The sequence below is a fragment of the Myotis lucifugus genome, unplaced genomic scaffold (genome assembly GCF_000147115.1).
Source record: "Myotis lucifugus unplaced genomic scaffold, Myoluc2.0 scaffold_698, whole genome shotgun sequence".
In the NCBI taxonomy this organism is placed as follows: domain Eukaryota; kingdom Metazoa; phylum Chordata; class Mammalia; order Chiroptera; family Vespertilionidae; genus Myotis; species Myotis lucifugus.
In genome coordinates this window covers 45,720-64,588 of record NW_005871746.1, presented here as the reverse complement: position 1 = coordinate 64,588, position 18,869 = coordinate 45,720, and the positions used below count along the sequence as shown (strand labels likewise).

The 18,869-nt window shown below is 53.3% G+C and overlaps 1 protein-coding gene across 1 annotated transcript in view; it reads right to left on the bottom strand.

Moving 5' to 3' along the window:
• Nucleotides 1–18,869, bottom strand: part of RNF213 (ring finger protein 213) — a 74,140-nt gene that overhangs the window by 39,564 nt on the left and 15,707 nt on the right. Inside the window, exons 14-24 of the mRNA XM_006105582.3 lie at nucleotides 17,581–17,758; nucleotides 16,713–16,858; nucleotides 13,548–14,143; nucleotides 12,607–12,772; nucleotides 11,384–11,601; nucleotides 10,289–10,429; nucleotides 9,914–10,078; nucleotides 7,872–9,057; nucleotides 6,839–7,032; nucleotides 6,268–6,423; nucleotides 1,827–5,438 (exon numbers count right to left, since the gene is read on the bottom strand). Of these exons, the coding sequence (XP_006105644.1) occupies nucleotides 1,827–5,438; nucleotides 6,268–6,423; nucleotides 6,839–7,032; nucleotides 7,872–9,057; nucleotides 9,914–10,078; nucleotides 10,289–10,429; nucleotides 11,384–11,601; nucleotides 12,607–12,772; nucleotides 13,548–14,143; nucleotides 16,713–16,858; nucleotides 17,581–17,758 (6,758 nt within the window). The remainder of the gene's footprint in view (nucleotides 1–1,826; nucleotides 5,439–6,267; nucleotides 6,424–6,838; nucleotides 7,033–7,871; nucleotides 9,058–9,913; nucleotides 10,079–10,288; nucleotides 10,430–11,383; nucleotides 11,602–12,606; nucleotides 12,773–13,547; nucleotides 14,144–16,712; nucleotides 16,859–17,580; nucleotides 17,759–18,869) is intronic.

Below are 18,869 nucleotides of genomic sequence, written 5' to 3'. Positions count from 1 at the left end.
CCAGGATCCTCTATTGTGATTAACCAGACCTCTGGCCATCCAAGGAAGTACCCGGGAATCATCCCCAGACTCCTCCATCTCCCGCAGCCCTTATACGGGATCAGCCGTTCACTCTGCCAATGTATTCCTAACTATTCCTTTCTAGCCATCGTCATTTACTTTGAACACTCACAGCAGCCTCCCCACTGGTGTGCCTTTTCTATGATAGTCTCTCATCACACCTTCCCCCCATGTCAGCACACATCTCTCCATCACTCCCCTCCACACAGGAAAGATCAAACTCTCAGTGCCACCAACAAGGCCCTCCATGAAGTCTCTCCAATGGTCGCTCACCCCACCTCTCAGCACTCCCGGCTTTGCATATTAGGCTCCATCAGTGAACCACCCCTGATCTCCTGTACAGGCTCTGCTGTTTCTCACCTTGACACCTTCGAGTGTGATACATTCCCAACCACAATTCCCAATCCCTGCGGGGGCCACCTCTTAAAGAAAATCCTGCCTTGTGGGGAGGTATGGGACTTGGTTGGAAAGTCTGCAAGGAGGACTCTCCAGAAGGTCAGGGACCTGTAGGGGGACCTTGTCAAAGCCAGCAGACCCTGCCTTGACTTTTCCAAACAAGTCTGAGCCCCCAGGTGTTTTAGTGGAATCTTTATATTTAGACTTCAGAACATCCTTGCTCAAAGGACACTGCAGACGCATGTGTCTTCTCAAGGATACTTACCCTGCTGATAGTATCTAATAGTTAATTTTAGTTCAAGCTGTTGCTATAATAAAAGCCTAAGGAGGCAGGTGAACAGGGCTGTCTGGTTCCTTTAGCCAGGCAGTCCCTTAGTCCTCTCTTTCACATAAATATGTGTCAGAGTAATCATTCATCCATCTCTCAGAGTCTGCTGGTCAGCCCCAGCACTGCCTGTTTCTAGCTGGTTTACTCAGTGGTTACAGCATTGGCCCATGGATCAAAGATTTTCAGGTTCAATTTCGGTCAAGGGCACATATCTTGGTTGCAGGTTCATACCCACCCCAGTCAGGGTGCGTGTGGGAGGCAACCAATTGATGTGTCCCATGTTGATGTTTCTCTCTCTCTCTCTCTCTCTCTCTCTCTCTCTCTCTCTCTCTCTCTCCCCGCCTCCCATTCTATCTGAAAATCAATGGAGAAAATATCCTCGGGTGAGGATTAACAAAAAAAGAAGATCCCATCTGACCTCAGCCTGACCTGTGTTGCCCCTCTTTGCCTGGGGAAAGCATTCTGGAATGATAACAATGGCACGGGTTCATGAGTCTGTCTGTCCACCTTACATGGTATGCTGAGCAAGGACAACAGTGGGATGCATTCCCAGTGCCCTGAGCACAGTCCTCAAACGTGGTGCTTCCTGTGCTGAGGTTCCTGTCCATATGAAGTGTTGCACAGACATTGGCGCCCAAATTGCAGTGAGACTGAACTTTAATACATATCTGGGTCTCTTCACATGTAACATGAAGAGGAAGCAAAAGTCTCAACATACTTTGCAGCTGGTGTGGCTCAGTGATTGAGCATCAATCTATGAACCAGGAGGTCAGGTTTCTATTCCTAGTCAGGGCACATGCCCGAGTTGTGGGCAGGAGGCAGCTGATCCATGATTCTCTCTCATCATTGATGTTTCTATCTATCTCTCTCCCTTCCTCTCTGAAATCAATAAAAGTATATATATATATTTTAAAAAAACCTTCAATCTATCCCTTTCTGATTCCTAGACATGGACTAGAGGAGAACCTTTCATTGTTTACACCAGTGATCAAGGACTCTGAAGTGAAAGAGGGTGATAGTGAAACTGTAGGGAGAGAATCACCTCTGTGAAGAAGACGTGGCGCTCCGGACTCGGCCCACGGAGGTGAGCCTGCAGGAAGTCTGCAAAGGAGTTGTGCTGCTGCCCATAATAGTATTCTCGGGACAGGGACTGTGCAGCAAACTGGCCCAGGGGGGAGGTGCTGAGCCGGACCACAGCATCGGGTGTGGCACAGTCCAGCAGCACCAGCTTGGCGTCCTCCAGGACCTTATGGTAACACTCGTGGCTCGGGGCCCCAGGCCCAACCCTCTCGATGACCTGGAGCACCACCGAGGCACAGGTGTCTGCGTGGTAGCCGATGAAGACGTCAGGAGGGCTGTACCGGGTGTGCCGGGTGGAAACCTGCACTGCCTTGAAGTCGATGAATTTGTCCACCCAGGCCTTGAGCTCCTCCACAAGGTCCTTCTGCCACTTCTCCAGGACAGTGTTGAGGTCCAGGTAGTGCTTCTCCAGCCGGTTGATGAGGGGAGTGGGGAAGTGCTTGCAGACGACGTCTTTCTCCTCAATGACGATGAGGCGGAAGTCGGGGTGCACCCGGCACTTGACCCGGTGGGTCCCCAGGCCAAGGTCCACGTACTTCTGGCCCCCGAGGTAGACGTAGTACTGGTTGAGGGCGTCGTAGAGGCTCTCATAGAGGTTCTGCAGGTTGAGCAGCACCACCATCTTGCCCGTCTCCATGCAGATCTTCACGCGGTTGATGTTTCTGCAGATCTGTGTGTACTCCTGGTCCTGCGGGAAGCTGGACCCAAAGATGATCTCGGGCTGCTGGTCCTTGGCGAAGAGCGTCCGCTGCAGGATCTGCAGGGCCACGTAGTTCCTGGTCAGCACCAGCAGGTAGCGGGACTCCGAGTCCTCTGGCCCCGTGCCTGGCGCCCTTGGAAGGTCACCGAACAGGTTCTGCTGGATCAGCTGCAGGGTGCTGACCTCCGTGGTGAGCTTCACCTCGGGCAAGTGGTCAGAGAAAATGTCCAGGGCGTGGATCTCGTCTTTGCCACTGAAGTTCCGAAGGATGGCCTGTGCAATATCTTGCGGGAAGAGCGTCCTGTTAGAAGCTTTTGCGGCGGCAAAGACCATTTTGATGAGGCTGTAGTAGTCTCGGAGCCCAAAGAACTCCTTGTCCTGCTTCGCGCACACCGCCTCGTAGGCGCTGGCCAAGGGCCGGAAGTACCCTTGGATTCTCTCTTGCACAAGGGGCTCAGATGCACAGATCCCCCGGGCGCTCTCGATGAGCTCCCTCTGGCTGGGGCTGCCGCGGGACACGAAAATGCCCCGGTTCATCTTGGCGGGGTCCAGGGCCCAGTTGGAGATGCCGATGAAGCCCACCTTCTTGTGGGGAGCGGGGTCATCTTCAATGCACCCGTCTTCCAGCAGCGGGTGCAGGGCCTTGAGAGGCATCTGGGGCGAATCCTCGGCTAGGCCCACCTCGTCCAGCACCACGACAGAGACATATTGCTCCAGGTCCCGGCCCTGCTGCAGGCGGGCGCAGTGCTTGAAGGTGCCCACGATACCCTGCGGGGTGGAGTGTGGGCTGCACTGGAACGACACCAGGTAGACCTGCTTCAGGCTCTGGAAGAGCTCCGAGGGGGCGGCTGGGCCTTGCATGGCTTCTGCCATGATGGTCTTGGCAAGAGATTTGGAGCTGCCAGGCTTCCCCACCAGGAAGAGTGGGATCTTCAGCTCAATGCAGATGACCATCATGAAGAAGTTCTCCTTCAAGGCTAAGTTCTTGGCAATGGTTTTCCTCAGAGATACGCTCTCCAAGAAGAGGTCTTGCGTCCGCACAATCGTGTCCAGTATGGTCTTGCTGTTGTCATAGGGCAGCGGGAGGAGCTCACAGATGGCTCTGCGGTACTCGTCCTGCTTCTCCAGGGAGGCGTGGTAACACACCCCAACGGCCAGCACCAGGGACCAGAGCACGGGGTCTCTCTTGGAGTTGTCGGGGCTGTCACCAGGCTTGCTGTGAAAGGTGTCCAGCTTGGACAGAAGCATCTTGCTGTGGTCGTAGAACCACCAGAAGACTCTCATGCAGCGTTCCACATCCCGGAGGCTGACGAAGCTGCACTCATTCTCTCCTCTCCGCATGAAGCACTGGGAGGTGTAAAGCACGTTGGTGATCACGCACATCTTGTCTGAGCCAATTGTGGTGGTGTCCACCAGCCTCCGCACGATCTGCTGGATGTACATCCTTTCCGTGGTGTTGTTCAGCTGTCCGAAGTCCCACACCAGGGGCACCAGGCTCGGTGGCAGTGCGTGGACACGGTACACCAGCTGCCGCAGCGGGATGGAGCCCAGCCGGTCTACCGTCTCCTCCGCACGCACCCGGTAGCCCAGCCCAGCAGCCTCCAGGCGGGCAATCATCTCTGGGGAGTGCTTCCGGTAAGGATTGCAGGCCGCGATGACGTGGAGGCCAGAGTCCTCCGCCAGCGGCCGCCCGCCTACCATGTGGTCACACAGGACCTCCTTGATGCAGTTGATGGCGCCCGTGGTGTTGGCCTCATCAAAGAATAGGATGGTGTCGAGCCCGTATTTGCTCTTGTTGTGTTGGGCGAGGGCCTCTGCCGCCTTGACTTTGTTGTAGATCATGTCCGCGCTCATCCCGCCGTGGACCTTGACCAGCTGCAGGGTCTTGGCCTTGGAGGCCCCGCGCTGCAGGTCGCTGAGGAAGCGGATGAGCCGGGTCTTCCCGCAGCCGGTCTCCCCCATGATGATGACGGGGATTCCGCTCCGGAAGCGCATCTCGATGGCCAGGATCTTCAGCATGTTGTCCGTCGTGAGCTCGTATGTGTTGTCAGGGTCCATGGGCTGCTGGATCCCCAGTGCCAGGCAGAGCCGCTCTAGTTTCTCGGGCCGGGGCAGCGCGTCAAAATCCACGTTGAAGGGCACTCCCTGCCGCAGCAGCACCCGGTACAGGTCCTTATTCATGACATCCTTCTTGATCACTTTCTTACTCACGTGGTCGATGGCATCCAAAGTGCCCTTCAGCTTGGGCTCCAGGTGGAAGCCAATGAAGGTCATGGACGTGCGGTCCCCGTTGAAGAACAGGTATGGGTGTGGCTCTGACTCCCACCGCCGGCGGAGAGAGAACGGGGCTATGTCCTCCTCAGTGACCCCATCCATAGTGACCACGTGCTTCCCGGGACTCTGATCCGACATGCACAGCGTTGGGGTGGCGAAGTCTCTCGCCATGAAAATCATGAACGTCACCACAAAATTCTTGAAGCCCCTCAGTATGTCCCCAACCACCGCGGGGTCACAGAAAGTGGAGGCCTCGCAGTCCCTGAGCTGGCAGTTCAGGAAGAGGGCGAAGTTGCGGAGCTCCGCCCAGGAGGGGTCAAGCACCCCGCAGTAGAAGAGCAGGTGCTGCAGGCATTCCTGGGGGGTGCCCTCCACCTGGCCCTTCTGGTACTGGAACGTGTCCAGGTTCTGTTTCTGATAGAACCGCTTCAGATACTGGAAAGGTCTTTGGAAGGTTTCGCTGCAGAACTCTGTGGGGTCCATGCCCGGCTCCTCGAGGTGCCGCTCAGGGCTCAGCTCCATGTAGATCACTTCTTTGGGGGGCCTGCAGGTGACTTTTGGGAAGATGTCAAGAAGACTGAACGGGGGGACACGTGTCCTCTGGAAAGGAGAGAGGTGAATAAAATGGTTACGAAATAAATTCCCTAAAAACATGCTTTTGGTGTTTGCACTCTTGACATGGTCTCTACTGGATAGACCTTCATGAAAAACCACTTTTCATGAAGCAATGTCTGCAGACTCCCCTCAGCACAGGTGGCTGTCGCCTGCACACTCAGCACTGTCAGAGCTGCGGTCCCAGCGGGAGGTGCTTTCACCTGAGCTCCCAAAACCAAATCTTTCCATTATGTGTGAGTGTGTGAGCATAAAGCTCCCTTTTGTTAAGAAATTTATGTGACAGCCTCGCTGCTGTGGCTCAGTCGGTTGGAATGCCGTCCTGTGCACCAAAAGGTTGCAGGTTGGATTCCTGGTCAGGGCAATAGCCATGTTGCAGGTTTGAGCCTCAGTTGGGGTGCATATGGGAGGCAAGCAATCCATTTCTCTCTCTCACATCAATGTTTCTCTCTCTGTCAGATCAACAAAAATGTATCCTTGGGTGAGAATATAAAAAATTTAAAAGAAAGGAATTTATGTGACAAATGCCTCCTTCCCATCTCAGCTGCATCAGGAAAGGTGGTGCTGCCAAGTGGGCGAGTTTAGTGCATCAGAGGTATAGCATCAACCATGAGTCCAAACAAATTGAAGATGCTGCTAATTAATAAAACTTTTTATTCCACGCATTGAAAAAAGTAAGTCTAAGGATGGATTTTTCTTGACTAACCCAGCACTCTGCTGCCTGGCTAAGGCACAAGTGGTGGTGGTGGTGGGGGGGGGGGCGAACATTTAGGAAGGAGCCCACCCACCCTGATGGGACAGGGCCCTGGGTGCGCACCAACTTTGAAGACCTCGTAGGCAGCGCCGATTGCCCTTCCAGGATTTCGATGACATATAAGTGGCACGGGCTCCGAAGCCACATTTTCCCGTTTGAGTCCATTAAGTACTGTAGCACCAGGAGCTTGAAGAGAAATGCCCAGACCCCATCCTGCACCTGGAGAGAGAATCACACGCGCCACCAATATTTAAGCAAAAGACCAGCCCCCAAGGACCTCCTTAGTCTGTTCTTGGACACGATGGGACTGAATATCAATACATGATAAAGAAATTCTTATTTTTTTCCTTGCAAAGAGAGGAAGGAAGAGGGATAGACAGGTCAATGATGAGAGAGAATCATGGATCGGCTGCCTCCTGCACGCCCCCCACTGGGGATCACGCCTACAACCCAGGCCTGTGCCCTGACCTAGAGTTGAACCGTGACCTCCTGGTTCATGGGTCGACACTCAACCCCTGAGCAACACTGGCCAGGTGATAAAGAAATTTATTATGCTTGGAAGGAGGCAGGACAGGACCTAGGAGCCACCGTGTCTTTCTGGACATGGCCACTGGCTGGAATCCCAGGCACTCACCGAGGAGGTCACGTCCAGGTGGAATATCACGGGGCTCGTCTGATACTCGGCGCCCAGGAAAGGCAGCAGGGAGCCCAGGACCTGGTTCTCATCTACCTGAGGGTCAATCAGTCGAATAATTTTGAGAGGCACGTTTTTTCCAGTAAACTTCATTTTCAGAGTTTCATGCAATCTCTTCACGTAGAGAGACTTTCCTGTAACAAACATTAAAATATAGAAATCAGGTTCCTGGGCTGTGGATCAAGAATAAGAGAATCCAGAAATATTTAGTACAAGTCACTTCTCTTCATGCACAATTCAAAACTGATGCAGTGTAACCCAGGATTAAAGAGCTCTCCAGTTTCCTCACTGTTACCTGCTCCCCCCCCCCCCCCCCGTTTCGGGAACAGTGGTGCAAGGTGAGTGTGCCGGGGGAGGGGAGGGGACAAGCAGGATGGTGAATGGGATAACGTCACTGGGGTGGAACCAGTGCTGGGGACTAAAGGTCAGACAAGATCACCTTTTTTTTTTTTACTTCTCCTGCTGACGACCCACATCAACCTCAAAGCAGCTAATGCAGTTTAAAAACAAAACAGGAGCCTGCCGGTGTTGCTCATTGGTTGGAGCGTAGACTTGCACACCAAAGGGGCATGGGTTCGATTCCCAGGCAAGGACTGGTACCTGGGTTGCAGGTTTGATCCCCTGCCCCAGTTGGGGCACAGGTGGGAGGCAACCAAGCGACGCGTCTCTCTCACACCATTGTTTCTCTCTCTCTCCCACTCTCCCTCCCTTCCACTCTCTCTAAAAAGTCAATGGAAAACAAAAAACAAGCAAACATGAGACTTCGGAGAAGGCTGTTCAGAGAAGGAAGGTGGGTGGCTCCAGGCATCACCTGAACCAGGAAGAGTGTCCCTTCCGGTTTGGCTCCAATTTGCAACTTCAGATGAGCCCCACCTCCCTGACTCAGTTTTCCTTCTTGCGGGAGGGCTTCCTCTGAGTCCCCTCCCACCCCTGTGGGACGGGGAAGAGCTGTCCCCCCAGCCGCTGTCATTACCGACACCCGCTCTCGCCGAGGCCACGATCCCCACACACATCCGGTCCCTGAAGGCGGCGGCGGCCGACGGGGTCCCCTCTGGGACCTGGTAGTGATGCGCCAGGTAGGCCCGGGCGGCCTCGAGGGGTGCCCGGGGGATGGCAGGGACCCTGTGCTGGCTGAAGGCCGAGGGCAGGTAGCAGTGCTCCCGCTCGCTGTCGCAGACCAGGACGAGCTGGAAGTCCTCCCGGTGCGGCCAGGTGCGCAGGGCCCGGAGCAGCGCCTCCGCCCGGCAGGCCACCTCGTAGCTCAGCTGGTCCGCGAACAGCAGGCTGTACACGCGGCGGCCAGGGGCGCCCGGGCTCAGGCAGCGGCGAAGCAGCAGCCCCACCTCCTCGAAGGTGGTACCTGGCGTGCACAGCAGCACCTCGTCGTAGGTGGGCAGCGGCTGCTCCGGGCTCTGCATGTAGATGGCCAGGGCGGCCGGCAGCACCTCCGAGTGGCCGCAGACGATGAGGTTGGGCTGGCCGGCCTGCAGACCTTTGGGGAGTCCCCGCATCACGGGAGGCCCGCCCCTGGCTGCCAGGCGTGCCAGGCCACGGCCCAAGGCCTCCAGGTCCAGGCAGTGGGGCAGGAAGGCACGCGTGCACCTCAGGAACTGCTCCATGATGACCCCCAGCTTGTCCACCAGGCCGGACTCACTGAGGAGCAGGATGGGCAATCTCTCCATCACTGTCTGCAGCTCCTGCTTGGAGGTCCCGCCATCACCATCGCCATCTCCATCGTCATCTGGGCCCCTGAAGGCCTCCACGACATCCCGCGGGGTGCACTGGCGTTTGACGAAGGACAGCATGGCAAGGACAGCAGCGCGGGCGCCGGGCGGCTGCCTGGCTAGCTCTGTGCTCAGGTGCACCAGCTGCTCCGCTGTGTAGTAGTTGAGGTGAAAGTGCTCTGCTCGCTTCCGCGCCAAAAACCCCTCCCACTGGCCCAAGAAGTGCTCCATCTGCCTGCACAGCGCCTCCAGCAGAGGGACCAGGGGCGCGTGCCCCTGCAGCGGCTCCAGCAGTGGCAGCCCAAAGTTCATCTGCACGGGCTCGGCCAGCCCCGGGCAGCAGTGCACCTCAACCTTCCAGGCCCGGAACAGGAAGCTTCCAGCAGAATACAGGTTCAGGAAGGCCTGCAGGAGCCTCTGCACGTTGCAGAACACCTGTCGCCAAGGGAAGCAGGAGGCAGGTCTCACTGGCTGACCCCAGAGAGAAGGTGGAAGCAGACTCAGAGCCTGAAGGGCGGGGTTGAGAGCAGAGCCTGCCTTCCTTTGTGACAGAACCTCTTCCTCAGGGAGGCCTGGCGTTGCCAAGATTGAGGGGATCCTGCAAAAACAGTGCAAATGGCCCAGCCTGTGTGGCTTAGTGGTTGAGCATCAACGTATGACCCAGGAGGTCATGGTTTGATTCCCGGTCAGGGCACAGGCCCTGGTTGCAGGCTCAATCTCCAGTGGGCGGGCGTGCAGGAGGCAGCCGGTCCATGATTCTCTCTCATCATTGATGTTTCTATCTCTATTCCCTCTCCTTTCCTCTCTGAAATCAATAAAAATATATTTTAAAAAATTATTTTAAAAAGTACTAATAATCTTTAAAGAAAAATCTCCTAACAAAATGGAGAGGCTGTTCCAATATGCTTCCTTCCTATGGTGGGTCACCTCCGATACCAGTGCAGGCTGCCCACCTGCATCTTTACCTAGTTTTGGATTTTTGCCGATTGGTATAGTAGGGAGGCAATTTAAGTTTCCTTCTAAGGACTGTGCCCGGGCCATCTCCTCTCAGAGCAGCAGATTCAGGGACAATGGTCTCTACGGAGATTAAGCGGGAACCGCTAACCAAAGGGCCTGTCACACCTGAGAAGCCCCATCAGGCCCTGAGTTTGGGTGACAGCCACCCTGCAGACCCACGGGTTCCAGAGCAGAGCCATTCCTAGGGATCAAACCCAAACTGTCCGGGGCCACTGGGAAGGGCGTCCCCAGCCCCGACTGAGGCGCCCACAGCTTGCCCGGAAGCAGACCCCACCTCGGAGAACACCTGCGCCTCGGCACTGTGGTGGTCTTTCTTGCCAGACATGAGCATCAACTTGTTCAGAAGCCCCTTCAGCTCCTCCAGGGAGCACCTGCGCTGCTCCTGGCCATCCGCACTGCTCTCGGGGAGGAGCAAATATAGAGCAGTGTCTGGGGAGATCTGTGGAACAGGACACATTTGGGGATAATTTTCTGGAGGGAGAACCTCACCTCATGCCAGGGCATGAGTGTGTCAAGGAAATGGGCATGTCTGGGGTGTGGGTGTGTCTAGGCTGTGGGCATGCCCAGGAACAGGCGTGTCCTGGAAATGGGTGTACCCAGGGGTGTGGGCGGGTCTGGGAAGTGGGTATGCCGGGAGTTGGGGGCTCACCTGCTGGAGCTCAGTGGGCACCTGGATCACATAGATGCCCCTGCTGTTGATGGCTCTGGCCAGTGACAGCGACGAGTGCTCTACTGAGCCGTGGCTCTCCTTCACCTGCTTCAGCCACCCCAAGTCCCTAGCAGAGTCTCGCTGTTGGGACAGGAGAGAAAACAGCCATCCATCGATCCATCCTGTTCTTTCTCTCTTCCTGTGGGCACGGCCCTCCCACCTCAAGGGCAAATGCCTTCTCTGGACAGGTCAGCCCTCGGGGTGGAGTTGGGGGGCTTCCTCCTGCGCTGCCCAGACTGGAACACCTAAGAGGTGTCCTTCAATCAGGGATGGGGAACCATTTTTCTGCCAAGGGCCATTTGGATATTTATAACATCATTCACTTAATATAAGTTTATGTTGCTATGAAAAAAGCTCCCAGATTTATTTATTTATTTATTATTTTAAAAATAAATATATTTTTATTGATTTCAGAGAGGAAGGGAGGGGGCAGAGAGAGAGAGAAGCATCAATGATGAGAGAGAATCATTGATCAGCTGCCTCCTGCACACACACCCCACTGGGGATCAAGCCCATAACCCAGGCATGTGTCCAGACCAGGAATCAAACCGTAATCTTCTGGTTCATAGGTCAATGCTCAACCACTGAGTCACCATGGCCTGGTGCTCTCAGATTTATTGAGTTTCGAGTCCCAGCTGGGGTTGCCTTGGCAGGTCCAGACAAATGATTTCGAGGACCTTGTACAGCTGTTCCCCATCCCTCCCTGACTTAAATGGAAATGTGTATTTTTTTCTGATAAAACATCCATCAATCCCAATTGTGGGAAATACCAAAAAATATACAGAATTAAGTCACAACTACTACCATTTGGAGAAAACACTGGTGACATGTGAGCATGTTTCCTTTCCGTCTATTTTTCTTTCATGTGTTTTACATGCAGTTTTATATTCTACTTCATAACATACAAGCTAGAGAAAGCATTTCCATATGTGAAGAAAACCCTTGGCAAACATGGTCTTGAACATGTGATGTGTGATGATGTGCACAGTCATGGCCCTGAGTCCCACTGAGCCATGAGCCAGGAATAAAACTCACCAGTTTACTGGGCAGGTGTGGGTCGTTTTCCAGAGCCTTCCACAGCTCCTTCAGGTGTCCCGTGAATGCATGGAAATCTGTGCTCATGTCCAACTTGTAGAGCAGAGAGCTGTAGCCCTGGACGGCGTCATGGAAGCAGGCTACGCGGTCCATGTCCATGTCATTCTCCCCCGCGAAGATGAACGCCAGGTCCACAAACACCTTCAGCTCGTTGATGCCTTGGGGCGAGAGGGGACAGGTGAGGGTGGGGCCACTCCATGGGACACGAGGCTCACACCATGGACAATAGTCTTTCGAGGAGCTATACATGGACATCCAGTGTATTTTTAGGGATTGATCTGCTTTCAATAAGATTCCAGGCACCTTTTCTCTTGCTTCTAATTGGAATACCACTGACCAGTGCCTGAACTCACTAACAGTGGGGTACAGACACCACACGAGGCTGTGTGCCCCTGACTCCATTTATCCATGCAATGTCACCATCCTTTAAAAAAATTAATTCTCTCCTGAGGATATGCTTTTATAATCGATTTTACAGAGAAAGGAAGGGAAAGAGAGAGAGACATGGATGTGAGAGAGAAACATCAATTGGTTGCCTCCCATACATGCCCTAAAAGTGGATTGAACCCACAACCTATGTTTGTGCCCTGACCAGGAATTGAACCTACAACCTTTTGGTGCACGGGATGATGCTCCAACCTATTGAGCCACACCAGCCAGGGCAGGAGCAAGGTTTTTAAGAAAATGATCCCCCTTGCCCAGCCGGCGTGGCTCAGTGGTTGAGCATGGATCCATGAAATCAGGAGTTCACGGTTTGATTCCCTGGGCACATGCCCAGGTTGTGGGTTTGGTCCCCAGTGTGGGGCGAGCAGAAGGCAGCTGATCAATGATTCTCTCTCATCACTGATGTTCCTATTTCTCTCTGCCTCCCTCTATCTTCCTCTCTGAAATCAATAAAAATATTTAAAAGAAAGAAAGAAAATGACCTCCAGCTGTCCACAGCAAACCTACAGAGTGAGGGAGCACTGGCCAAGGACACAGCTTTTACACCAGAGCATGAGAAATACTCTCCTGATGTAAATTCTACCAGAGACCACGCAGAGCACACATCCTAAGGAGTGCAGATGGCACCCTCTGTCCTTTCCCCAGCCCGTCAACTTAGAACAGTCACCCATGCGCCATTGGGACACCCAGGCTCCTGCAAACCCCAGTGACGACCATACCTTTGACAGCCTCCCGGACCCAGTGGACGAACTCCCTGGCCAGGGCCAGCTCCAGCAGACACTGGCACCGGGCCTCGTCCAGGTGCCGCAGCAGCTTGTTGGCACTGATGACCTGCCTGTCGATCTGGCCCAGTTTTCCATGGCGAGAGTTCTCAGAGGCTTCGGTCTGTAAGACAAGGCTCTGTTGTGGGCTGAAGCTGGTCACCTGGAGCCCTGAGTCTGAGCAGGAACACAGACCGTCCCAACGGCCCCTGAACCTCCTGGGTTTGTGGCTGCTAAGATGTGGATGGGCACACGGGTCTCTCATCCCAGAACTGGATGCTGTATCCCCCTCCCCTGATCAGTAATAAACACCCCTGGTCTCTGGGGACATTCTGCTAAGCAGCTTCCACAAGAACCGCCTGGCACGTATTATTTTCCTGCGTTGTAGGTGGAAAAGTGAGGGCCCAGGCCTGGGACCCACTCCAGAGCCCACTGCTACAGCTCACGCCTATGCAGGTGTGATTCCAAATCGTGTGCTGAGTTTCCATCCTCTTCACACCCTTCTCTGCTGCTGTGCAGGCCCCAGTCTGCCTCCTAAACTCTCGTCCTCAAAGAGCAGAAACCGAAAGACCCCCTTCTTACTGATGTTCACAGAAGTCACTCTTCGGGCGGCTCCCACAGACAGGAGGGGGCAGCCACGGAGCCAGGCCTTGGCTCTCTACAAACATCCAACATCTGAGAGGGCCACACAGACCTGTCCTGTGTCCTTGATGCTCGTGTCAAGGAGCAGTCACACTATGTATAAGCCGAGGGGAAACCAGGTCCCTGCACATTCAGCACCCAGTGAAATGCAAACAGGAAACTCCCGTCCAGGCTTTACAAGCCAGAGAGCCCAGGGCTGCCAGGAGTCTGAGCTGGGACCCCACCTGAACCCCAAGGGTCCCTGGCAAATAACTTACGATTCTTAGTACAAAGTGGAGAAGACTGAAGTCCCCGGTCAGGCCCAAGGTCTCTTTGACCTCCAAGATGATCTTGGCTGCCTTGGCAGACAGATGCAGGTGGTGGTATTCCCTGACCTGCTCCATTCGCTCCTGGATCCAATCCCTTGGGTCACTGGGGTCCAGGGCACACATGACACTGAGGTCAAAGGTGAGTTCCTCGTATTTATTCACAAAGACGCCGAAGATAGTGTGCACTTCCCCAAAGGTGAGCTCGCCCGACCTCAGGTCCTCATACAGTTTCCTGAACTTGTTGAAGCAAGGAAGGTACAGGTCATCATACATATCTTCAATGTCCACAAGCGGCCCTCCCTGTGCCTCCTCCTCCTCTGGCGGAAGGAGCGCCCGGGCGGCCTCTGCCCAGAAGGTCCAGAAGATGTGACTGTCCTTGAGCAAGTCTATTGTTGTGGCCATTTCTTGAACGTGGGCGCTCAGGTTGTAGTGCGTTACCCACTCCATGTCTAAGGAGGTGGGGGATGGACTCGCCATCACGACCTCATTTAGGCATTTCCTGCCCAGGTCTTCTGCGTGTTTCTCAGCAATCTTTCTGCAGTCCACTGCAAAACCATAAGAGGACGTCATCCGTGAGCCCACCAGTCCAACGGGACTCTCCCCTCCCCCTCGCTGCTCCTGAGGAAACTCGAGGGATCACACTCGCTGGCATTTTTTCTCTCAATAAGAATCCAGACAGCGCTCCCCCCACCTTCAGTTTTCACAACAAAGCCTTATAAGTTCTGGGTGAAGAAAGGCACCCTCTTCACCCGCTCCCCATACCCCACTTCGATGCCAGAACAGAGAGAGATCTGTAAAAAGTCACACACCACCTGGGCAGGAAGGACAGAGAGCCACAACCTGTAAGATGGGACAGTGGATGGGCCCATGGGAAGTGGGGCCCAAGGCCTAGAATGTGGAACCGCAGCCTGCCATGGGGACACTGGGAGCCCAGCAGGTTCCTGCTCAGGGAGCTGGACTGTGGGGATGCTGATGAGACCAGGAAGGGACAGGCTGCTTTTCACCCCATTCCTTCTTCTTTCCCTCCTCCTCTCCCTCCACTGGCCTAGTAGCAGCGGGAGGTCCCATTCCCGCCGCGGCACAGAGGGTGGGGGACCTGGAGGTCTCAGGTCCGTGGGGAATAATGGCATTTCCAGACATACATGGCACTGAACTTCAGGAGTAAGAAAGAGGGGACAGAAGACACAGGGGCAGCAGAAGGCAGGCGGGAGCACCAAAGGGAAAGGGGGCCGACCCGGCGCTGGAAGCCCTGCAGCCCACTCCTCTCTCAACTCCCAGAGCCATGCCCATGTGAGGATGGGAGATGCAAGCGCCCCACAGAGAAGACTCCAAGGCACAGCACATCCAAGGCCCTTCCCGCTGCCAGTTCTCTGTCAGCTTACCAGGCTCCTCACTTACTGTCACAAGAAAACCAAGAATGTCCAGAGCCTTTCACGTGGGTGGTAGATAGGAAAACACAGCAACAGGTAAAAGGGACTCGGTAAAAGGGACTCAGAGGAAAGGAAAAACTATATGCAAAATAGAAAAACCCCTAAACCCCAAATATCAATAACCTCAGGAAGATAAGATACCGTAACCACGAACAAGCACCGAGGGCACAGAAAAAGGGCGTCCAGTCCTGGCAAGAGAGGAAACGCTCAAGGAAACAGTTTAAGAGAATGTTCCAGATCTCAAGGGCTTGGATGTCAAGTTTCGAAAGACCACCAAATTATGCCCAATGGTTGGAGAGAAAATGCACCCATACGGGGGCCCACATTTCAGAATCCTGGGGACAAAGAGATCTAAGAGCCTCCAGAGAGAAAATGTCCCCACAAAGGAGCAGCCATTAGCATTGCTCTCGACTTCTCAATGGCCACGCTGCAGAGACCACGGTGCCACATGCGCAGCATCTGGAAGGAATAGGACTTCCTGTCTGTAATTCCGACCGAGTCCACGATTACCCTAGTGTGAGGGCAGACATTCGCAGACTCACAAGGACGCAAGAATTGACCCTTTTCAGTCCCATTTCGCAGGGATATAATGGAAGATAATGTTCAACTAAAACCCAGGAGTGAGAGCGGGAGTCCAGGGTCCCAGAAACAGACCCAAACGAGGAGTGAGGCGAAGAACAACCCCAGGACAACCCCAGGAAAGTTAAAACAAAGGCCAAACAGTGAGGCAATCTGCAGCCAGCTTGTCACTAACAAGCCGCTATCTTCCCCAGCCAAGGACATAGCAAATGGTTAAAAACCTCCCTCATGAGAGACTGCAGAGAGGGAGGGGAGGGGAAAGGGAAAAAAGGCAGTTGTATTTCTTTCACTCCCTAAGCAGAGAAGCCAGCCTCCTCAAGGCGTGGCAGGATAAAATTGCCAGGTGCTTCTCATGAATTCTGGGAAGGCCACAGCAAAGTAAAAAGGGGCCTTGAGAATTAATCTGCACCAAATATTCAGCAGAGGAATTCTGTAACCTACAGGTAGGAGGGTATATAACACCTCAGACCCCCACCCAACCTGCTCTTCAGATTAGCTGAGAACCCGTCTGTGCTTTATGAGCCAGAAGTATACGTTTGCTTGCTTTGCTTTTTCAATAAAGGTGCATGCTTTAATTGCTTTAATAAATTGGCTCTCCGTATAAATTCATTTATATGAGAAGACAAGGATCCAGGCTGGGGACATCCTCTCCCACTGGCCCAGGGGCTCCCACTGGCCCAGGGGCTGTCCTGTCCAAGAACCTCTCCAGTGTCCATCAGAGGTGCCTCGATGAGACAAGAATTTCCAATCTAGAGGAAACCAAGCTTGTGCGTGAAGGTAAGGTGATCGTGGTCTCCTTTGGGGCTCGGCGGTCAAAGCGCATTTACACAGTGGTGACCATTCAGGCCCTGAGCAGTGAGCAAATGAAGAGTGAGTAAAGGGAATAGGAAAGGTGGTGTGTGTACGGCAGAGACTGGAGAAACTAAGAGCCCTAATCGTCCACCATGGATAACACTTAAACCCGGAAAATCCAGAAGCAATTTAAGCGTGTTTTTTGAGAGGGACAAGGTGACAGGTCCAACTTTGTTTAAAATGGACACTTTACCAACAACCTGCTCTCCTCTGACCCTGAAGTTTGGTTCATTAAAATTCTGATGCGAGTTACCTTTCACCCAGTGTTTCACCCCCTCGCACAGCTTCAGAAGACTGTCCACCCGGCTCTGCTCTTTCTGTAGAAATTGTAGTTCTTTCCACCTGGAGTCCAGCACGTTCTTCATATCGTATTTTTCCTCCTGGGGTGAAAGACTTTTTCTCTCTGGGAAAAAAAGTTACGCAATAGAACAAAGGAACATATTCTTTTCTGTGGCAACCATTTCTTCCCTCTTCTTTTGAATGTGATGCACACTCAGGTATATGGGGGTGGGAGGAGGGAGGGGGCTGCGAGCCCAGCCCCTCCGTCCAGGTGCCCGCCCTCAGCAGCATGGGATGGGCCTTGAGCACTCGAACTTGGTCATCACTTTCCTGAGGATTAGACACCATGTGACACGAAATGCAACATCTGATTCCATCTGGAATCCGGTTGCTCTCCATAACAGTACTGAAACAACTGACAAAACCTAGATGGAGTATGGACATTCCAGGGAGTCACCTGTTAAGGTTAATTTTCTGACTTTAGTGGTTATGTTGTAGTCACGTGGGGAAAGTTCTGACCTAGAGGAAATACACACTGAAGTTCTTGGGAATGATGGGTATTCGTTGGGCAACCTACTCTCAAATGGTGTAGGGCTTTTTGAACAGTTCTTTCAATATAGTTCCCATTGTTTTAGAATGTTGTGATTGTTTCAAAAATAATAAATAAATTCATCCATCTTTTTTTCCCAAAAGAAAAAAAATAATCTGTCCTGTCAATTTAGTGGCAAGAAGAGCCCCTCATCATACCAAGGACAAAGACCACCCTTCTAAGGAACCCTGTGAGCATAGACATTCCCCGTCCGGGTTCCTCAGCAGCCAGGTGTCCCGCATCAGCACCATACTCACTCAGCTCCCAGATGTCAAGAAACTGAGTCATGTGATTCCTGATCAGCTGCAGCTGTTCCACCAACACCGTGCGGCTGAGGAGGGCCTCGGCCACCTTGGTGAAGACCGAGTCTGCCGTGGCCATCAGCTTCTTGCCATCCTCCGTGATGTGCGCTAGTATTTTCTCGTCGGTTCCTGCTCAGGTTTATAACAGTTTAAAATCAGAGCCTGCCTGTTTCCTGCATGGCTCCCACTGCAAGCTGAGGCCTCCTGGGCTCTCCTTGCTGCCTGGACCAATGCTGGGCAACACGTGCAGAGGCCTCACACACTTCCTCAATCATGAAGACAATTCCTCCAACTGCACAGTCAGCTGAGAGAACCACGTTTCTCGGGTTTTTAAAATCGGTGCGCCCTTCAGTATTCTGGACCCACACACACTTTCCTCTCAATTCCCTCATTTCCAGAATTCCCACGGCAGAAGAATTCACCCCAGCAAGGTGGCATCACAGAGGCGCTTTCATGGCCCATGGACACAGGTGCACCAACTAGGTCCTGCTCTGCTTATCCTGGCTATCTTGAAAATTTTGAATGTGAATTTCAGGATCAATTTAGAGGGCAGAATTTAAAAATATACTTAGCTTAACCACCAGGAGATTTCTCTCCAAGTAATAGCTGGGTTGTACAGTATTTTGAGGACACCAAGTTTATCTATGCCACTAAAAATCAATACGGCAATTTTATTAGTAATTGCAAAACCTAGGAAGCACCCAAGATGTCCTTCAGTAGGTGAATGGACAAACTGGCCCATCCAAACAATAGACTATTAGTCGATGATTTAAACACACACACAAAAACGTGCACACCCTGGCCGGTGTGGTTGGGCATTGTCCCACATACAGAAAGGTTGCTAGTTCAGGGCACTTGCCTGGGTTTGGGGCTTGATCCCCAGTAGGGGGAGTGCAGGGGGCAGCCAATCAATATTTCCCCTCATGCCGATATTTCTCTCTCTCTATCCCTCCTCCCTTCCTTCTAGTCTCCCTAAAAATCAATGAAAAAAATATCCTCTGGTGAAAATTAACAACAAAAACACACGGGGACCTTCAGGAGGACCCTCAGGACAGCTTCAAGGACACAGCAGCTGTGACCAGCAGGTGTGCCAGGGATGGTGGCCTTAGGATTGGTTCTTATCCACATCCAAGACACCCTGGCCCTTGCTGGGCCCCTCTAGCCCATTGGCTTCCTTGCTGGACATCTGCTGCCCTCATCAGGTGTCAGGTCAATGTCCTGCCCTGTTGCAGGTCAGAAG